Genomic DNA, 21,271 nt, shown 5'->3' on the forward strand with positions numbered 1-21,271 from the left:
AACAGTAAATTACCATTAACCACCCATTAAATCCTCCATATAGTGCAGCCTCTGGGCTAATTACTGCTGTCAGGACGGAGGTGATAGCCCTCTAAACAGCACGCCAATTACTGTCATCTCTTAAACTGTGTTTTCAGAAGGCGGCTTTATGGCGCCATAAAGCGGATCGGCCCTCTGCTAAGTGAGTGGACGGAGTGTGCCGGCGTCCCCGTCGTCCATCTGTGTTTGTCCAGCGGAGGTGAGCTCCTCACGAGGATCTGCGACGGTCAACACCTCGTAAATAACAGACAAAGGGAGACAATCACGGAGGTTTATCTGTTTAATGTGGTTGTAAATTGAATTTTTGGGAGATTTTGGCCTCAGGGAGCTTTTTTTATAAACCGAATCAGTGCTTCAATCTCTTCAAGACCCTTTAACGTTTCACTTGGGACCTCTTGCAAATGTTTAAATCCTTCCTAGACTGAAACTTTGTGCAGCAGAATTCAGATTGTCTTATTTCCCTTCCCGTCATCGTGCAGCTCGTTGGGCTCACCTTGCGAACCCTGTGGGGGGTCTTTGCCTCGTGGGAACCACCTGAACTTTTTCGATGAATCAGTTAATCATCTGTCAGATTCCAGTGAAGTTGTTCACAGGTTGGAAGTCGAGAGTTTAGTTCCAGACATTTGCATATTTTCCTGCCAAGTCAAATATATATTATTTTTGGGAAATACCAAATTTCTGGTGGTAAGTAATCAGGACTTGGACGTCAACCTGATATTATATTTACAGTAACTTCACATTACCAGCGTGTGAGTGTTCGGTTCTTCCTCCTCTCTTGCGTTGGACTCCCGTCACGCCTGGCTTCACTTTAATTATAAATATTATAAACAATAAAACTGATGAACAACATCTATACGAAAAGTAATCGGTTCCCTTTGGAAGTGAAGTAAATTAAAGATATAATATGCAACGTTTCTGCATTAAAACACCTTTGTTATATGTTTTATTGTGATTTGTAATATTCCTTGAGGTATCGTTGTGTTTTTAGATGACACTTCGCAGAGTGAAGACGGACATCAGGAAACAAACAAAACATGGAACTTAAAATCGTTTCCTCGTCTGTGAACATGATTTCTGCCTCAGTCACAACAGATAGATTTTTAATAGTAGAGGTGGATGTTTTACAATGAGGACAACAACTCCCATGATCCAACACTGCAACACTTATTTGTTATTGTTTTTTTGCAGACAATATTTTGACACCAGTTACAAGAGATTTCTTTCTCAGCTAAGCTCTTCAAAAACATCCAACGCCCAACAGGTGATGTTGTTTCAAACCTCGTGGGAAACAAAGTCAAACGAATAATCAACCGAAGTAAGAGAAGAAGAAGAAGAAGAAGAAGAAGAGGAGTGATGATGAAGGCTCGGCGACCCCTTTTTGGACTTCAGCGCCCTGTGAGAACGGATCGGTGGGAGGGAAGAAGAGCCCGGGAACAAAAGCCAGCCGGTCAGGAGGAGAGAGGTCATACAGATGGTGAGAAGACTCAGTCAGACAGCTCGAGTACTGATGGGCACACTGACCAGATGACCTCACACACACACACACACACACACACACACACACACACACACACACACACACACACACACACACACACACACACACACACACACACACACACACACACACACGTTTGTAGGAAAAACAAAACTCCTCCCTGCACCCCCGCAGCAACTTCTAATGAACACACACTCACGCACACACACACACACACACACACACACACACACACACACACACACACACACATTCCTCCTCCCCCGAGGATCAGATCAGCAGGAGATGAAGGTGTGAGGCCCTTTTCATTTAAAACTGGAGTTAAAAATTAAACAACAATGGGGAGTTCAGCCTCAGAGTTCAGCCTGCGACGGTCCACAGACACAAACATCCAGATTTATTAGGAAACCCTCTCCTGTGTGTTTGTCCCGTCGCTATCAGGGCAGCATAGTTTCACTGATAACCCTCTCCAAGTCGAAGCTGGCACTTGTTTTTTTTCCCTCTGTGGGCCGGGTGGCGTGTTGCACATCGCCTGTGTGGGCAGCGGCCAATTGACTCGCACCGGCTTTGTTGTGTTGTGAGAGGCGGACAAAAGGCAGCAGGACTAATCATTAACACGAGTGACTGTGGCCGCACAAAGATGCAGCACAAAAGGGAGGGAGCTGATCGCCGGGTTCACTTCACACTCGACTGGACGCCGCTCGCCGCTCCGTGCCGCTGACCCAGATACACAACGACTGGCTCGTCTCTGCTGCTGTCACACACACACACAGAAACACAGAAACACACACACAAACACACACACAAACATACTGTAGGACAGTTGTTCCCATCACAAGGAGGCGGGCCATCCTCGTGAAGGGTCACGGCGACGAATCGGAGGGTTGGGGAGATGATTAATGGGAGAGATAAGGAGGCAAAAAACAACATTTGTATTCATTCATTCGGACTTCATTAATCTTTGCTGTTTTGTGTGAAGCAGCGGAGAGTCGGGAACACTTGAGGTTAAAAGGGTAAACGGAACATTAAAGGGTTGATGAACAGCCAAAAAATACGTCCTGATGGCGTCCGATCGCTTTCTGTGACGTCATTCTCATCCTCAACCACTCAGATCCTGTTGTGCTTATGCAAAAGTATTTGAACCAAGATATATTTCAAGTACCACAAATAAACTCATCATGCAGCATTTTTCAGGATAATGTGCATCACTTGTGTTGGAGGTTGACACTTCATTGGAAGGTGCTGCTGGACGCTCGCTGCCACATCTTTTGTCTCATCCACTCGTGGACTGTGTACGACGAACAAACTGTCCACAAAAGCCCTGAGATTCAATTAAAGTTATTAGATTTGTCTCAAACTTTCAGGCCCCTGATCAAGACCAGAAAAATTCATTCACCAACGGAAATAACCGTAAAATTCAGCGCTGTCTTTTCATTATTCAACCGTAATTGGATGATAAACGAGACGTGTGTTTTCTTGTGAATATCCATTTACTTTGACTTTATTGATTTGTCTTAGTAAGACGTTTATTGAAGGCAGCCACATGAAGGAGTAAACAGCTGTGAGACTGAATCTTAACGCCTGATGTTTTGTTTACCTCAGCAGCAGATATTTCATCCTGATACCTCCTCACATCTTCTCCACATTAAAGAATATTTTGTTTGTTTGTAGTAGGGACCTTTTTTCTTTTTCTTTTTCTTTTTTTTTTTTGCATCGTATTTCATCACATAAGCATCTCCTCCAGCATGTTGATGCCGAGATGCGGTCGATCAGAGAGCAGCATGCAGCGACTCCCGTGTAACCGCAGATTGCGATGAGCACCCACACCTCAAAACGATGTGAGATCAGCGGCTTTGAAGCTGGATGTGAGGTGAGCTCCGCGGGGTGCCAGCACACTGTTTGTGTTGTCTCTCCCCGTCTCTGCTGGGTGTAATGGCCTCAGTAATGGGAGCCTTTTTGGAAGGAGAGGGTTGAGATAAGCGAGCCGGTCTTCCTCGCTCGGCACAGTCGCTCCCGTTACACTTGTGCCGAAGACCCACCGAGCTGCGAGTCATTTTCTCCTGACGGCTTCCTCGCTGTGAGAGAGGAGGGCTCGTTGGTGAGGGCGCAAAACAGCTTGACAGCTTGACTCCGAGCTCCCGGGTGTTTGCTCGGAGAAACACATCTGAAGACCGAGGGAGTAAATCACTCAGGCACAACTGGATCACTGTGCTGGGACTCTCAGAGCCAGACTGGGCTCCTGTGAGTGGGACTGTGGGTCAGAACAAACTGACTGCTGGTATTCACACAGGACTCATTATGTACCTGGAGACTGGAATGTGATCCAGATCCATAATAACTGGGGATTCATTAAGACACTTGATTTTCATTACTCACCTCCTCCTCAGGGTGAAGTTTGGACCTTCCGGGCCTCCATCCGCTCCGACAGCACGGCATTTATCAACAGAACTGCAACATTTCAGGAGTCATTTTCGAGCGTCAGGGGGCGTCTGGAAGCAAAAGTCAACGTTGATTTTCTGCACGGATGGTGTTTAGGTGACACACTAAAGGACATGAAACCATCCATGTTGAATCATTTGTAATAACCGCTGCAGCGGCCTCTCAAAATGACCCTGTTTTGAACGGGCCTGATGCTTTTTGTTCTGGATTAGCAACAGCGCTGATAAGACTCGGGCAGCATCAGGCCACAGAGCACCACAAACTGACATCCATAACACAAACTTGTTGTATCATAAAAGAAAAAAAAAAGTTCAACATCTTGGAAAATACGCTTCTTCGCTTTCTCGCGGAGCGTTAGATTAGAAAATCAATTCCCCTCTCAGAGTGCTATTGATCAGTGAGAACACTGAACATTCAGCCTGTGTGCGACAAAAGTTTCTATACTTTTCTGTAGATGGCCTTTAAACCAAGAATCTCAAACTGTATCATCGTATATGATAAAAAAAAAAAAGCGACGTCAGTAAGACTACAGATAATTAACAGAGTTATAGCTTAATATGTTATAGTGCTGTTTAGTTATGTTGCATTCTGGGTATTCTGGTGGCCATAATCTACCAATTAAGAAGCTGTTTGCATAAATTTGAACTTTGACTCTAGATACATTCTGCAGCAGATTTTTTCATATCAAATATTAAATAATAAACACCGTAATCACAAGTGGTGATAACATATCAGGAGGAAGAAGTCTGTGCGACGTAAGGAGGGCGAGGAACAGCGGCAGAGAGGTGAAGATGTGTCTTTCTTCAGGTAACTGAGGATGATGATTTATATATTTTTATGCAGAATATATGAAAAGTGGCTTACAGCTAAGAATATCCTGTAAAGAGAGTTCAACAAGTCATGCAAAGTTTGTCCCTGTTAAGGCAAAGTTAAATTGCAAGAATTCTAAAGGGGGTTTGGTGACGTAACCCAGCGAAAACCAACTAATGTGGCCTTTCAAAGACATTTTTTGCTGCTATTCAAAACTAGATTGACACAAAAGCAAAAGACAACAACAATAACTCACGTCCATAACATAAAAGAAGAAGTTTGATACTAGTTACAGACACAAGAGCGGCATTGATCAGTTAAATTAGCCAATATTTGGATTCTTTATGGCAAGATGATGATTTTTCACGCGTTTATTTTAATGCCGAATTCATCAACAGATGCTTATATTCAAGTGTAGGCTGTGCAAAGTGTTTCACAAGCTAAACAAAGTTTGTCCCATGAAGTCAAACCTAAACAACCAGATTTCCAAAGGGAGTTCTGTGACTTTTTCCGCTATACGACAAAGAAGCCTGTTGTGGCTGCTGTAGCTCGGTTGTGAATCTTCCCTTTCTAAAAAAACATTGAATCTTAGGCTTTGAATCGTCCTCATGAAGTAAAAAAACCCTCCATCGACGTGGACCTCCGAGTAAATTAAAAGAAGTTCGTTAAAGATTATTTGCTGCTATTCAAAGCTAGTTTGGCACAAAAGGACGCTTGCGATGCTAAATCTCGTCTGTGTTGTCCCAGCACACAGAGGCCGGTTGTTCTACGTCCGGGGGCCTTGGCACGCTCCGTCCTGCCTCCGTCTCCAGCTTCTTCTTTACCTCCCTCCTGCTCTGATTATGAGCTGAGGTGTAAAACGGAGAGAGTCAACAGAGCAAACAAAACAAGCCCTCAGCTGTGTTTGCATTCGCACTCACCCAAAAAGATTTGAAGAGTCAAAAAGCTGCTCTCTTATTTTCTTATGCCTCCCCCCCCCAACCCCGCCGCCTCCTTTCCCGGAGAGAAGTCAGAGAAAATCTGCTGTTTACAGGGGATAAACAACAGAAGCACTCCGCCACACATATGCATTTATATTTAAACTCAACTCTCAGACGAAATCAAACAAAACGTCTGGCTTTGAGAGAGTCTGACTGTGTTTGCACGGCAGCCAAGAAAGGAAAGATTTGTAGGAGAAAAAAAAGAAAGAAAGAAAAAAAAAAGCAGAATCAGATAAAAAGAGGCGACGTTTTATGGGTAGTTTTCTCTTCTCATGCAACTTTTTTTTTTTTTTTTATCCCGGCGCAGACTTAAACGCTCCAGTCTGATCAAACAGAGCAGCGTTATCTAATCGTTCGACCTGAACGTCAAGTGATATCTTGGTTAAATAGGCAGCTGCGAGTGTTTGGCAAGAAGCACGGGGTTAGAAAAATACGACTTAAAAAAATGTGAAGCTCAGCCTGCTGCGTATCAGCTGGAGGAGCTGGCCGGCTGCCTCGCTGCCAGCCAGACAGTGTGAAAAGAGTAAAAAAAAAAAAAGAAAAAGAAAAAGAAAGGCTTTATTGAACTTTATTGAATCAAGGTGGAGATGTTGGAGACGCTGATCTGTGGCCTGGATTACAGCGAGATGTGTTTTTTTTTCACTCACAGTCCAGAATAGATCGCGACATGTGAGTTTATAACTGAGCTTCAAGATCACAAACTGAGATGTGATTCAGATAAACTCATCACTTCATCAGTTTCCTCATTTGTTATCTGGTCCATGTTCCCCATTTCCTTCCTCCTTCTTTCCTTACTTCCTTCTTTAATTCCTCCTTTTCTTCTTGCTCCAATTTTCTGTTCTTATTTTCTTCCTTGAGCATCTCCTCTCATCCTTCCTCACGTCTTTCCTCCTCTCTCCTCTTTGTTCCTTTGTTGTCTTCTCCTTTCATCCCTTATTTCCTGCCACCTGTCCAACCAACTTCTCTTCTTTCCTCTCCTTATTTCTTTCTTCTGTTACCTTTATTTCATCTGTCCATCTCTTTACGTCATGCTCTTTTTTCCCTCTCCTTCTCTCCTTCTTCACCTCCTTCTTTGCCTCCTTCTCTGCTTATGTCCTTCAACCTCTTCTCTCAGGTAAACAAAAAACTGAGGACGAACCAGAAGAAACCAGGATCACAAGGAGCGCAGGAGGACCGGGGAACAGGCACAGGAGCACAGATCAATGGAGGGACAGGTGAGCAGGAAGTCGGTGACACAGCTACAAAATAAAACAGGAAATCAACAAAACAAAACACCCAAAACCACGAACCTCTCCTGTTTATTTCTTGCCTCCTCTTCCCCTCCATTTTTTTCTTTACCTTTCTTTCATCTGTTCATTTCTACGTAAACTGAAGTATTAAGACAGACAAGTTTTGTGTAAATGAAATTCACAGCTGAGGTCCCGTTTAGATCGTGGAGAAATGAAGTGCCGTGTTGGCAATATTGACGTGTATATTTGTTTGTGTCTGTTTGTTTTTGTGTTTGTCTGTGTGTGTGTGTGTGTGTGTGTGTGTGTGTGTGTGTGTGTGTGTGTGTGTGTGTGTGTGTGTGTTTTTCTGCATTCAAATCAAAGGGAATATTTGGGTTCATGAAAATAAGCGATCTTCCGTGCCACCTTTGTTTTTCCATTGTATTAACACGCCTCTCTCCTGCAGGACAACAAGGGATTCTTGTCAACAACAGACATGATAAAGATCTGAAGCCTTTCTTATTTTGATATTAAAATTCGGACTTAAATTTAGCTCCCGTAGCGAGCGAGAGGGTTCATTTAACGCTGTGAACCGTCTCCATCAGCACAGAAGGGAGGAGAAGTGGGAGCAGAGTGAAGCTGAGGAGAGCAGAGGTGAGTCCACACTGTGTCATGTCAAATCAATCCATTCTGAATTTAATTATTATATTTTTTAGTTGTTTGATGTTCGGTATTGAACATAGACTCACTAAAAACACTACAAACTTACAGTTTAATGCTCTGTTTTTGTTCAAACTGTATCCGAGGGGTGTTTTTCAATCAATCAGCAAGTATAACTTGTTGTCAACTGTTTTTTTTTATTGCAACTGTAATTTAATGTAAAAATAAATGGAGCATGAAGTTTGCCAGTTAAATAATTATAGATATTAAACTGTATAATTGTGATAAATCAATACAAAATTAACCTATTAAATTGAACAAAATGGTGAATAGAAACAAAAGTGGTGAAAATAACAAAAGAATATCAAATTTCCCATTTGAAATGTATGGAAATATGAACAGCCAGAGGTTGTTATTTGTTTATTCTGTGGTTTCGTTGCTCTGGTCTGTTCACGTATCTGTCTCTCTTCCTATGAAAAGTTTTTATCCGTGTCTTTATCTCCTGACCTGAATCGATGGTCTCTCATACGCTTTAAAAACAAATCTTAAGCCCCCTGAGGAAGATTGTAATGTGTGATTTTAGGCGATAATTAATGATAAAAATGGAAAAAAACCTTCTATTTCTATCTGTGCATTATATTCAGTCTGTGAGGTTTTTGTCTCTGGCTTTAGATTTTACAGTTTCCTAATTTGAAGTTGTAAGCATAGAAGCAACTTTCCACCTGAGAATTAACACAAGTCCCGCCCACAGAGCTGCAGCTGGAGCTCTGATTGGCCAGCTGCTGTGTGTTGGCAGGTCTGTGTATTTAAGCATTTACAGCAGGGTTACACTGATACTGTACGGGTGTTTCTGTTATTTAGTCCACGCCCGGTGCACTGAACCACTGTGGTGTCTGCTTTGATTATGATTTGCATGTTCACCTTTATGTTCCTTTGTCTTATTTAGACAAACCTTGAGTGAGAGCAGCTCGACAGTTAGTTCAGCCCGAGCAGACAGGAAGTGAGTATTCGCTGCACACAGTGGAGATGCAGTGGAGTCTGGTTCTGCTCGTTCTGATGGGTAAGTGCACAAACCAGTACCAGCATCACCTGGATTCATAAAGCAGCGTCACAGTTCTCTGTTATTATCACACGAAAGGTGAAACATCCAAGAGTCTCATTTGTAAGTAGGAGGTGCGTCCTGACTACCTGTGATTTTGCTCCATCACTGCAGTGTTTTCTCTGGTTTTAGGTCGGCGTTCCCTCTTCACATGTCAGCTCTTTGAATACCACTTCATTAACAAGAACATGGGATGGGGTGAAGCCCAGAAGTACTGTAGAGAGAAGCACACAGACCTGGTCACAGTGTACGAAGAGACAGACATCAACAGACTCCGTCAGTCTGCAAAGAATCATGACAGAGACGCCTGGACTGGACTGTACATCAAACAATCAGAATCAGACAAAACTGAATGGAATTGGCGCTGGTCTCAGGCAGGGGTGGAGTACACTGAAGATACAGCAAACTGGCTTAGTGGAAAACCAAATAATGTCAGACATGAATACTGTGTGATGATGTGGGCTTCATCTAAATACTGGGTCGATGTCTCTTGTACGTCGAAACATCGATTTATCTGCTACGATGGTAAGAATAAATTGCAATAACCCAACTTTGTACATTCTGATTTCATCCTGTGTAACAATTGCACTTTATGTTGCTGCATCTTTTTAAATAATAATAATAATAAAAAAAACATTAAAAACTAAGAGACTATCTGGGTCGTGAACATGTTCCTCTGTTTACTCCACAGCAGAGAATTCATCCGACAAATTCTATGTGAGTGCATATACCAAGACCTGGCCAGAGGCCCAAATGTTTTGCAGAAAGTATCACACAGACCTGGTCAGTGGAACAAAACAGCTGGAAGAACGAATCAGTACAATAACCGGTATACCTTATTGGATCGGCCTGTTCAGAGACCCCTGGAGGTGGTCTGATGGGAGGAGCTCCTTTTTCAGACCCTGGAGTCAAACCTTTCCTGGCAATCAGCCAGGCAACAACAAATGTGCAGCGCTGCATAAAGACGGCAGCTGGAATACTAATGACTGTAACTCAGCAAAACCCTTCTTCTGCTACAGCGGTGAGTTTTCCACAGTTTGGTCAACAGGAATATCACCAGAGACAGTCCGAGGATCTGTCTGAAGTCATATTTGTGTCTTTGTGTGTGTGTGTGTTTTAATTTCCCTGACAGACAACGTGATCCTGATCAAAGAGAACAAGACCTGGGAGGAGGCCATCAATCACTGCAGAGAAAACTACAACGACCTGATCTCCATCACTGACGCTGAGCAGCAGAGGTGGGTCCAAGAGAGAGCCAAGAACGCCTCCAGCTCCCACGTCTGGCTGGCACTGCGCTTCACCTGCATTCTGGAGGCCTGGTTCTGGGTCACCGACGAGAGAGTCGACTACAAGAACTGGGCCTCGGACGTAAAGATGGACGACTGCGACATGTCTGGAGCCATGGAGGCAAGAGGAGAACACAAGTGGATCAAAGAGGACGATATGAGGAAGTTTAATTTCTTCTGCTCGAAGTTTTGAAGCCTTTCTGTTTTCTGGTGGCGTATTTCTCTCAAACAAGCTGCCGTTGTTGTGTGTGTTCTCTGGGTTTGTTCAGCTTGAGACAGTCAGTCACAAAAGTCCTGCAGGATTGCTGAAGATGATAATCTAACGTGTGATACTGTGATGCTGTTTCTAAAATGCGAATGAGTCTCTTGACGGCTGGATGCCAAAACATGACGGCCAACAACAAGCAGTGATCGTTTGTTTTTCCTGTGGATATTTTAAATTCATTATGTCATTTTTATCCTTAGTAAAGTGTATCAAAGTTATGTTTTAACTTCCATATGTGCTGTATAATCACTGTTGAATATGTTATCTTTAATTGCTAAAAGTTCAGTTAAGATCTGGTGGATGAAGGTAATAACATGTAAAATCATATTTCTGTCACAATCTCATATTTGTGTAAACATTTCATTTGCTTCAGTTATTCTAAATAAAACTTTGAATGGTACATTTTGTCATATTTTTTATTAACTGTAACCAAAGCGACTGACTCCAGCTTTTCTGTCCGTCACTGATTTGTCACAGCAGGACCTGGTGTTCGGTTCCAGCGGACGGTCCGAGACTCACAGCGGACAGCAGACTATACATTTCACTACACAAACATACATCGAGCACAGCGGTGAGCCGACGCAGAGCCACAACAGTATCCACGCTGTTCTGATGAGGTTACACAAACCCAGCTGTCTCTCCTCCTCTCGCCGGGTCAGCTGCCGCTCGCACAGCCTCACATCGTCAGAGCGTCTGAGGTTTATCTCGCTACGTTGGTTCTGACACGCAGGCAGCTGGGAGGTGTGTTCACCTGGAGCTGCTGCTGATACAGCGACAGAGGAGTGGAGCAGATATAGGTGGAGGCCCCACGGAGAGGAAGATAAGCTGCGGGGAAGTGGCATTAAAGAGCAGAAGTATTATGTGTCGGGGAAATCTTCAGCAGCTTGGAAATGTATTTTTATTCTGAGTGACTCTGTGTCACGGTGACATATTTTTGCAGAGCTCAGAGTAAAATGGTAATCGTCAGGTTCGGTGTCAGACTCTCAGAGTCGAGGACTGAGATTTTCTTTTTTTTTTTTGCAATTTCGCGCCAGCGATTAGCAATAACAGACGGAGGAAGCCGCGGTGGAAGAAGCACGCGGGCCATTTCCACACCGACAGGGTGGAAAATGTTTTCCAAAATAGAACCAGAATCCAAATCAAATACAGCTCGAGTCTCCTGCTCGGTACTGTGACGACCCAGCAGAGGACACGGTGATCTCTGGGAAATACACGTTCATGAAGGGTGAAGACAAATATACATGCACAGTATTAAGATTCATCTAGGAAATGCATCCAAAATGTTATAGATCCATCTTATATTGATACATTAAGAAAGCTGAAGAAATCATTCAACCAGAAAACAAATCAGATTACAATCTGACTCACACATGTTGGACACGTTTCCTCTAGAAACTGTTGGGAAAAGAGGCGGCGCATTCATGAAGTAACTCAGCAGGTGATTGGATGAACCGTCTGTCTATCACAGGCTCTGTCGCCACACCAAACACGTGGGGAAAAAAACCTAAAACCACCGGAGCTGTTTGAGTAGCTGATTACATCTGAGGTGTGGGCCGTGAGTCAGGCTGAGGTTTGGTGACTAACAATGCCGAAAAGCAACCGCCGCCAAATTCAAAGTGACCGAAACTTGACTTAATTCACTTTCACACATCGTTTACTTCATTTCACTTCACTTAAATGTTTGCTGTGAGTTACATTTTTGCAGTAAATGTGATAGATTTGCTTTCGAGCCTCAGAATGATCCGATGCAAGGACACCTAGCAGATAAAAGGCGTAGTAGAAGTGTAACGTACTATCAAGACTTTACCACCTTCAGATTGTTGTCATTGATAAAAAAGGAGCAGAAGTAGAACAGATATCATTTCTGTCTGACTGCAACACCTGACCTGTTCCCTGCTTCATCCTGCACTGATTAATCAATTATCATGCGTGTTTTCAGCTCAGGATTTCCTTCTCCTCCTCCGTCAGGGAAGAAGGCAGCGGAGAAAAAGGAGGGCGTGCTGCAAAGGCACATGAAAGGCTATTTTCTGCCCGCTTCTCTTCCAAAAGGCTATTTTTAGACTCTTATTTTTTTCATTACCGCTTCCTCAGTTTCTTACCGACATCAAAAAGCCGGCGCTACAACCGAGGGGGCTTGAAAGAAAGATGGGAGTCAAGAGATGAGTTTCAGAGAGAATATGCCTCTGTGTGTGTGTGTGTGTGTGTGTGTGTGTGTGTGTGTGTGTGTGTGCAGGTCAGCGCTAACATAGCTTCAGCGGCGTAGCGCAGAGGTAATCAAACAGGTGGGGGCGATGATGGGCGGGGCTTGTGCACGGTGATGTAACAGGGGTTGAAAATGGAAGCGATCCCGGCTACTGGCTGAATGCAGCGGCGCCCTTTCAACTGCTGCCAGCTGTTATCACATGAACACATTAAATGTACCCTTCATCTGACAAGAGCGAGATATTTTTCCTCTTTTTGTCTCTCTGCTGCATGTGGCTGCTTTTAATGAGCGTGTGGGAGGGCGGCGAGGCGGATCTCTGCCCCGGGTTCCTCTTTTTTCTTTTTTTTTTTCCGCAGCACAGTTCTGCCGGGCTCGTCCGCTGGATTGCGAAGCGGGGCGTGGGAGGAGAGCTGGAGGAGAGACTCACGCGGCCAGTCGGACCTGTTTTTTTTTTTTGCGGAGGTGAGCACACAAGAGCGCCGTGATGAGTGACTTCACGGCGAGTTGATTTACAATCTGCCAATCAAGGCTGATGTTATCTCAGAGCGACACAAGGCCTCGTTGATTCAGCGCCGTCACTCAGGTGTGCACGACGAGTGTTTCGTTCTGGGCTAATTCCTTTAATCGCCGTTTAAACAGACTGACACACACACACAGACACACAAACTAAACTGTGGATGAATACATGATGTTCTTCTTGTTCTCCTGCTACTGTTTGTCGTTCCCTTCTCACTCGACCTTTCTTCATCGCTGCTCGCTGAACCCAAACCAAACAATCCAGGTGAAAAATGCAAAAGAAAAGTAGGACACAGCTTGAATATATTGCTTGCAAAGGTTCCTGTTTTCAAGGGACACAAGCTGACAGCTTGAAGCAGAAAACTACCGGGAATTTAAATACACACCGAAATGCAGCATTCAGTGTGTGTCACAACAGAAAAGGTTTCTTCTAGCGAATGTAGCCGTTGCCAGGAAATGTTCCTCACAGTAATAAAAAGAGACGAGTCTGCGGTGGCACCATCACTTTCACTGGATTTATCACAGAGGAATTAACAATGAAGAAGTAAAAGAAAAGAAAAGATCTTCAGGTTTTAGTTTTGAAAGTTCTCTCCAGGATCTTGAGGACATGTTGAAGGCGTCGGCTTGATATCTAACAAGCTACACATCTGGTTTAGTCTCAGACGGGTCAGAGCGAGCTTCAGAATACATTTACACAATCTGTTTGAATACATGGTCATGGCCTGTGCATCCTCCGTCCACTGATGTGTTCAGATTACGTGTATGTGAACTGACTTTCACTGACTTATGAAGGACGACGGGATGATCGTGGCGAGACAGCTGGGTAAGAGAGGCCACAGTTTGAGACGACGTTTCAACAACCTCTGGATAATCTTCACACGACGCTGGGACGATCTCCAGCTGTGTTTGTGGTGACAGAACCAGGTGCCGTGAGCCAGGATGTGATCTTTTCTTTTTCAAGTTGAATGTCAAACATGACATTTTAAAAATGTCGATATGTTTGAAACTTTTCTATCTGATAACAATGAAACTTTATTTCTTTTCTGTGCTGATGCGTGAACCGCTTTTTAAAATGTCACAAGACTTTATGAGACCGTCTCCAAGTCTCATCCACCAGCCGAGGGACTCGGCTGAGGTAATTTGTTAAACTGACACAGGATGTTTCAGATCTTCTTCTGTCGCCGATGTGTAAACAAGCGATGGCACACATGAAATCAGAGCCTCTTGTGTGCACAGAGGCTGTAAATCTTCTGTGTATGCATGAGCAGCCTGGTGTAGTAGAAGTAGAAGTGCTGAGAGGTGGTTTCACCTGCGTTCCCGCCCTCAGCTGCAGGCCTGTGAGGGAGGGTTGTTGGCAGACGGCAGGTATGTCACAGCGTTTATCCATCATCGCCTCACGTCAGCCGGCCCCGATCTGTCACATGAAGGCAGAGAAATACCTGATGGAAGCCGGCTGAGCCGAGACGTTACACAACTGATCGTAAACGTTTCCCATCACACGGTGTCGCTGGCAAGTGCTCTGCGTGATCTAATGTTGGAGGATTTTATTCTTTGTTTCTTTTTTGTTTCTTTGACAAACGCTCCAGCATGATGTGCCTGTTTGCACAACCTGTCTTTGCATTAAAGTCCAATCAAGAGTCAAGAATCAAGAATTTTCTGTCCGTCACAAAAACGACCACAACTTCAACCAATCCCTGTGATTTATGCACAACCTCACAATTTTTGTCAAATCATCGCAACTTTCTGGCAAAATCATGCAGTTTCCTGTCAGTTCCTGGGATTAGACCCCTGCAAAAAAAGGGGCCATGCATGTTCCAAACCAAACTCACTTCCTTGGGTTGTTACGATGCAGAAGCAACACATCTCACATCTACTGACAAACATTACAGTTAGAAGACTTTGCAAGGCAAGTCATGATGTCCTGCACGAAAACAAGGGGGGGAAACTTGGAAGAGCTGCCGTGAAATCAGACATTTCACAATAAAAGCCCAGAAGATGACATGTTTGCTTTTGCAGAGTTTTTGTTTGGGCTACAACTGATGCAACCCGATAGATCAACAGTGTAGGAAGTTGTGGGTTCAAAACTATTCAAAAGTATGTGTCTGTCTGTTGTAACAGAGAAAATAATGGTCCGAGTCCAACCGAGAAACAAAACCCATCTGTTTAAAGACAGCAGAGCAACAGTGTTTATTGATTGGTCATAGTCTGCCCACATGTCCGTTTATTGCTACATCGCAGCTAAGTGATAAACACAACTGTGATCGGCCACCAGTCGTGAATGTGCTACAGTGTTGAAATCGCATTTTGCACATCTGTTTGTGCGCTCGCACATGTCCACAGCTGCACCTGCGTGCTCTGTCACATGCTATCAGCGCACAAACACTGAACTCCACATGCAGATTATGATCTCTGCTCCCTGACGGAGGGGAATTTGCCAAGAGCAGCTCAGCACCTCTCTGCTGCAGAGCGCGCTGAAAAGAGCAAAATGTGCGCGGTTTCTACCTCGAGGCTGCCGGATCGAACACCGAGGCCCCTCAGCGGATTCTTACTGAAAGATCTGACACAGTGAAGTTTTGTGGAATAACATAAAAGGCAGATCAGCCTCGTGATACCTGCGCTCCCCCCTCCAGGAGACACTTTGTGACAGCTGATGAATTTGCCTAATTCTGATTAGCCTCCCGTTGCTTTGCCTCTCTGTTTGTCGCTGGAAGGTAAATCTGATTCAGTGGTTTCTTTAAGTGTGTGAATGGGGCAGGATGGGCGGGAGGGTGGAGGAGAAAAGCCCCCTCGCCGCTCCAAAGCTATTAGCTTGCTCTCTTTCCACCTGTCACACATTGGTGACTTTATTTCGACTCGGCCGAGGCCCCCTGGCAGATATCAGAGAGATCATCTCCGTCTTAAGCTAAACGACTCCAACAAGCGTGGCGGCCCTCCCCCTCCCGTCCCCCCGTGACCCAGGCGACCCCTCGGCACCACGGGCCGCCTGAGGGGCAGAGGTCTGAGCCGGGCCGAGGAGGAGGAGGAGGAGGAGGAGGAGGAGGAGGAGGAGTGGCTACGGGAAGAAGGAGAGAGGGAGATGGACTGAAATGAGCTCTGCCATGCAGAAAACTGCAGGAGGGGGAGGCGACGAATACACACTCCCACCCCCCACAGATATGCACACACAGCTGGGACAAAGAGTGACACACACACACACACACACACACACGCACACACAAACTCAACTGCAATCAGGCTCAGTTTTCTCTTTCTTCCTCACACTCTCTCTCCCTTGTGTTTTCTTTCTCGCTCTCCCTCACATTTTCCTTCCTCACCCTCTCTCTCCCCCTCACTCTCTCTCTCTCTCTCTCTCTCTCACTCACTCACTCACACACACACACACACACACACACACACACACACACACACACACACACACACACACCACACAAACACACAATAGCAGCTGCAACAAAGCCCTCTGCAGGATTAGCCAGCCTTTGTTGGCAAAACACAAATTACAAGTCTTTTAGCGCTGACTCCTCCCTGCCTGCAAGTGAGTGAGTGAATGAGTGTGTGTGTGTGTGTGTGTGCTTCTCGCTTAATAAGATGCATGTACGCGTGCACAGGATCTCACGTCTTGATGCTGGTGTGTCATGTTGTGTGCAGGCAAGTGAAACCAACTGTGTGTGTGTGTGTGTGTGTGTGGAGTGTTTTAAACAGTGGGTTTTGTTTTCAGGCCAGCAGAGACAACAGGCGGAACAGAGGAGAACCCTCGTCTGAAACACTGACGAGGACCAACTTGTCAATTAGAGACGTCTCTTTTTTTTAAAGAAAAACGCAGTGCAGCTGAGTTTTCTGAGCTTTTATAATCTTTGTGTAGTCACATCTGCAGCACACACACACACACACACACACACACACACACACACACACACACACACACGATGACGATGAGGCTCCGGAGGAAGATGAAACAAGGAGGAAGGCGGCGACGCTGCGGGCCGTTTGAGTCACTGTGTGTCATTTGTCTTCATTCAGGTGACGACACATTTCCGGTTAAACTCTGCTGAGGTGCAGTTCAGCCTCATTACTGCGCTCGGCTGCAGTTCAGGTGCAGTCGGCTGCTGAGGGATGAATGGAGCGACACACAAAACCTCAAGATGAGAAAATCCTTAATCTGAACACTTGATTCTGTCACGGCTGTGCAGAAGGAACAAAAATCAAATTATGTGACCACTTTTAAAAATACTGCAAAACTCAATGACAAGTAAAACTACTGATATTGAAGTAATACTTAAGTATGAATACAAAGCAGTCGTCTTGAATGCAACTTACATTTTGGGGTATTTTGTCTGTTTTCAGTGGCCACTGATCAGAAAACATTTGTTGATGTAAACTAAACTATGATGTCAAAAGTAACTAAGTAGAACTTAGAACTTAAAAACAAGTTAAGTTTCTAAAATTACAGACTTGAAAATAAAGTACAAGTACCCAAAAAATGACTTAGTCACAGTAATTTTGGGAGCTGTAATAAGTGACTTCCCCGTCGGCTGTAACATACATTACATGAAATTCATATTATAGTGACTCAAAAGAGCTGTAAGTGATTTTTTAGGGTGAATAAACTTGTTTTTCTTTTATCAACGTTTCTTAAATCAAAGAATCTTATTTTTGAAAGTTTCAGAAATCCTCAAAAAACCATCATGTCGCATTCAAACTGTGAGAAGAAGAACTGTCAGTTTCTCCTTTATTACGTTATTTTCACATCAGCTGCTTCACTGAAATGAAAAATGTCTCCGACTTCTTTCTTTCAAAACACTTTTCGCTCTTTGTGTGAGTTAGTCCATATTTCTTTTTCTTTTTTTATAGTTTAGTAGAAATCCATATTTCTTATCCACGTTTCCTCTGAGAGTGCACTTTGTCCTTCACAATCGTCTCCTCGAGCCACAGAAACAAGCGGAGCAGTTATTGAGTATTGATCCGTATGGAGAACAGCAGCTCAGTAATCATGTGGCCTGTGGGGTCAGAAGACAAACACATGAAACACGTAACGCTGGTTGTTCATCCTTTACAGCCTAAACATCATGTTAAACTAACTGCATTTTGAATTTTTGGACAAAAAATTTGTCTCCTTCTGTTTCCCCATCCGTTTTGGTCGTGTCGCGGTAACGATCATCTGACAGGACAGTTTAAAACAACGTCGCGAGTTGAGCAGGAGAAATAAGAAACTGCAGCATCGTAATAAGAATAAAAACTGCACGGCGGCATTTCAAATTAAAAGCCCTGGTTACAAAAAAACACAGAGACTGCCTGGATCATCTTTACTCATGTGATTGCAGGGTGAACTTCAGATGAAACATGAGCCAGATAACTGTGAAACACAGCTCACATTTTCAGGCATCGCCCTGGTAGCTGTTCGGTAAACAGCTGGGAGATGTTACCGCCCTTAATCAGTTAAGCAGCGAGGTCAGCCGTGTCAATATTTTCCCATATCTGCTCGGCATTGTCTCCTTTATTTACCTTCCCTCTCTCCGATTGGAGCAGCATTCCACTTACATCTTAAGATGCCCCCAGATCACTTAAGCCACTGACCATATGTCATAACTCTGCACGGGATTAGGCACATTCTCCACTTTATGGGGCTAACTTGTGGGAAAGTGTGCGCAGTGCCGGACTACCAGTATTACTTGGAGAAGATCCACCTCGGATCAGAGTCGGCTGCAGCTTTTATTCCTCAAACCTCTTCAGAAATGTGAGCGGGAGTGAGTAAAATACCTGCGAGCTGGGAAATTAGCAGCAGCAGCGGTGAAGCAACAGTGACGCCCAACACGTGGAAAAAACATATATGAATAAACATCTAAAGGCTCTTTACTCACTCGTCACACTGTGAATACATGCATACGTAATGATACTGATGAATTAATGATGCCACATGGTAACTGTCGATGGCACAGTGCTCTTGTTTTGTTTGGTCTCCATCTTTGTTGCTAAGAGCTAATCTGTGTGCTCTCTCTGCCCTTTATTCACCTGTCAATCAAACACAGAGGGCGGTGCCGTACGCTCCTTCGCCACAGGTAACTCTGTCGATAGAGTTACTCTCAGGTAAGTACAGGTACGAGGAGCTCAGAGCAGCTTTAAAGTTGAAATGACTGTCGGATGGTGACAAAGTCCTCAGCTGTCCGTCTGCTTGTTAACGGTCTTATTTGTGCTTCTTCTTCTTCTCGTGTGTTTGTGCAGTTTAATGAAACACCATGAGACCAAATCAGTGTGACATCACACGACAAGAACAGCAGCTTCCAGGCAGACGTCTGGAGGATGATTTGTTTTGCAGAGATAAGAGAAATCTGCAAACTTGTTACCTCCGCCAAGGACACTGTGTTTTCACGTGTGTCTGCTGGATGTGGAGTAGACGCGATTAACTGTCGGTGCAGATCAGGATGAAAGGACGGATCCGTTTTTTTTCTGTACATTGCAAGTTTTATTTTTTCCTAACCAGCGACCACATGTGAAGATTCACCCCAGTAATGATCGTACAGCGTAATGATCGTAGCAGCAGGGAGCGATAAGAAGACAACTTCCCCTATAAAGCTGCTTTAGTGCTGCTTTTATGTAACACATAACCTTTTTATGTTCCACCTTCAAAGCCTGGGAATCAATGCGATACATAATGCATGTTGCAGATGAGGATAAAAAAGCAGTCGTGATGCGTTCGGACGGTTTGATGCTGGCCTCCATATCAGTGATTGTGTGAAAACCCTCCAGGGTTTGGACCTCTGGAACAAATCCGACTGTTTGTTACATGAATATGAATAAAATGTTGGCAGTGTGTGTTTCTACTTAGTACAGATACGTTGTTGTTGTGTTCTTTATGTTTTCTTCAGTTTTCAGTTCCGCGTTGTCACAACAACACTTGGTTAGGGTGAGGAGAAGAGAAAGTTTTGGCTTCTTGTCTCTATCGGCACAAACACGGCTGGAAATTGTCCCAACGTCTCGTTAAAAATATCCAGCGGTTTCGATTTTACAAGTGTTGAAATGCCGTCTCAAACTGTGGTCTCTCTCACGGCAGCTGACTCGCCTCCTCCAAATGTAGAAATGTTGATACGTCACGTGTGAAACAAACGATGCACGACTTTCTGCCAAAAAATAATAAACTCGTCTCCCAGAGAAACGTATGCTTAAACTCCATCTGCTGAACATTTACTGCAATAGTTTTTTTGTTTTCATTTTCAGCAAATCTCTCTGTAACTTCACACAAACTTTTCCTACATTTGCACAAAGTTGATGCTTGTTGAGGCGACTCCCTTGCACCTGATTAAAATTCAATTCAGTGAGTATTTTTGCATCACGTCACACAACATTTAGTATATTTTCCTTATATGAGTTCATAACGTAATATTGCTTTTCACACTGGACACAAAACCCACTGACAGAAGACAATCAGGATTCATTCCTGAATCAAATGAGCTTGCAGTAGTCAGTCGTGTAGTCGGCTGTGATTTAAACGCTCCAGTTTCCTACTTTGCACGTTGATGCCATGAATTTAAGGACATAGTTGCATGAATAGTTTTCCATCCGTCTCTCATCAGGAAGATATAACTGTTGAACTGCCACTGGATTCAGTGTTTCCAAGCATTTTCCGGCGCGTATTGTGAAAAAAACAATTTGTCGACTTTTGTGAAATGGAGCCAGTGATTAGAAACCAAACCTCTCTGTGTGAAGTTTTGGAGGACATGGTGTTAATGACAGGAGTGTCAGGTTGCTGTAAACATACATACAACCTGCCTCGCTTTACAGGATCGCCCTCGTTCCTGCTCACTTGTCTTCAGCTTGTATCGCAGACCTGCGAGGCAGCGGTGAAGAATCTAAGACATGCAGTGTTAAACCGAGGTGGATAACAGCTCGGCGCTCGGACCGGATATGTGACAGTCTTAAGATTCTTTTTGTGTTGAATACCTGTGTTTGTGCCCCCGGGGATGACGAGCTGCTGCCTTCAAATACACCCTCCACTCAGCACGCACTCGAGCCACCACACAAACAAACACAGATAAAGTTTGAGCATCACGTCAGAGGATAAAAAAAAAACAAACTTCCCGACTCGTGCACTAAAATGAGCTGATTCGGTTTGACGATATCTCCCCTGCACGAGTGCAAACATCTGGGAAATCAGATTGCGTCAGATAAAATAAATGCATTAGTGAAACGACTGTTTGAACGAAGCAAAACAAAAGCAGTCCAATTATTAGGAGCGCTGATTTTCAGTTCAACAGAACGAGCGAGCTTCATTAG

General features: G+C 44.2%; 1 protein-coding gene across 1 annotated transcript; it reads left to right on the top strand.

Moving 5' to 3' along the window:
* Window positions 1-6,963: 6,963 nt before the first annotated feature.
* LOC119004437 (C-type mannose receptor 2-like) lies at window positions 6,964-10,611 on the top strand. The gene is made up of 6 exons (XM_037071357.1): window positions 6,964-6,980; window positions 7,441-7,628; window positions 8,581-8,694; window positions 8,866-9,258; window positions 9,425-9,754; window positions 9,866-10,611. The coding sequence occupies exons 3-6, from the start codon at window positions 8,661-8,663 to the stop codon at window positions 10,210-10,212; spliced, it is 1,104 nt and encodes a 367-aa protein (XP_036927252.1). The 5' UTR covers window positions 6,964-6,980; window positions 7,441-7,628; window positions 8,581-8,660; the 3' UTR covers window positions 10,213-10,611.
* Window positions 10,612-21,271: the final 10,660 nt, after the last annotated feature.

The sequence above is a fragment of the Acanthopagrus latus genome, chromosome 16 (assembly GCF_904848185.1).
Source record: "Acanthopagrus latus isolate v.2019 chromosome 16, fAcaLat1.1, whole genome shotgun sequence".
NCBI lineage: Eukaryota > Metazoa > Chordata > Actinopteri > Spariformes > Sparidae > Acanthopagrus > Acanthopagrus latus.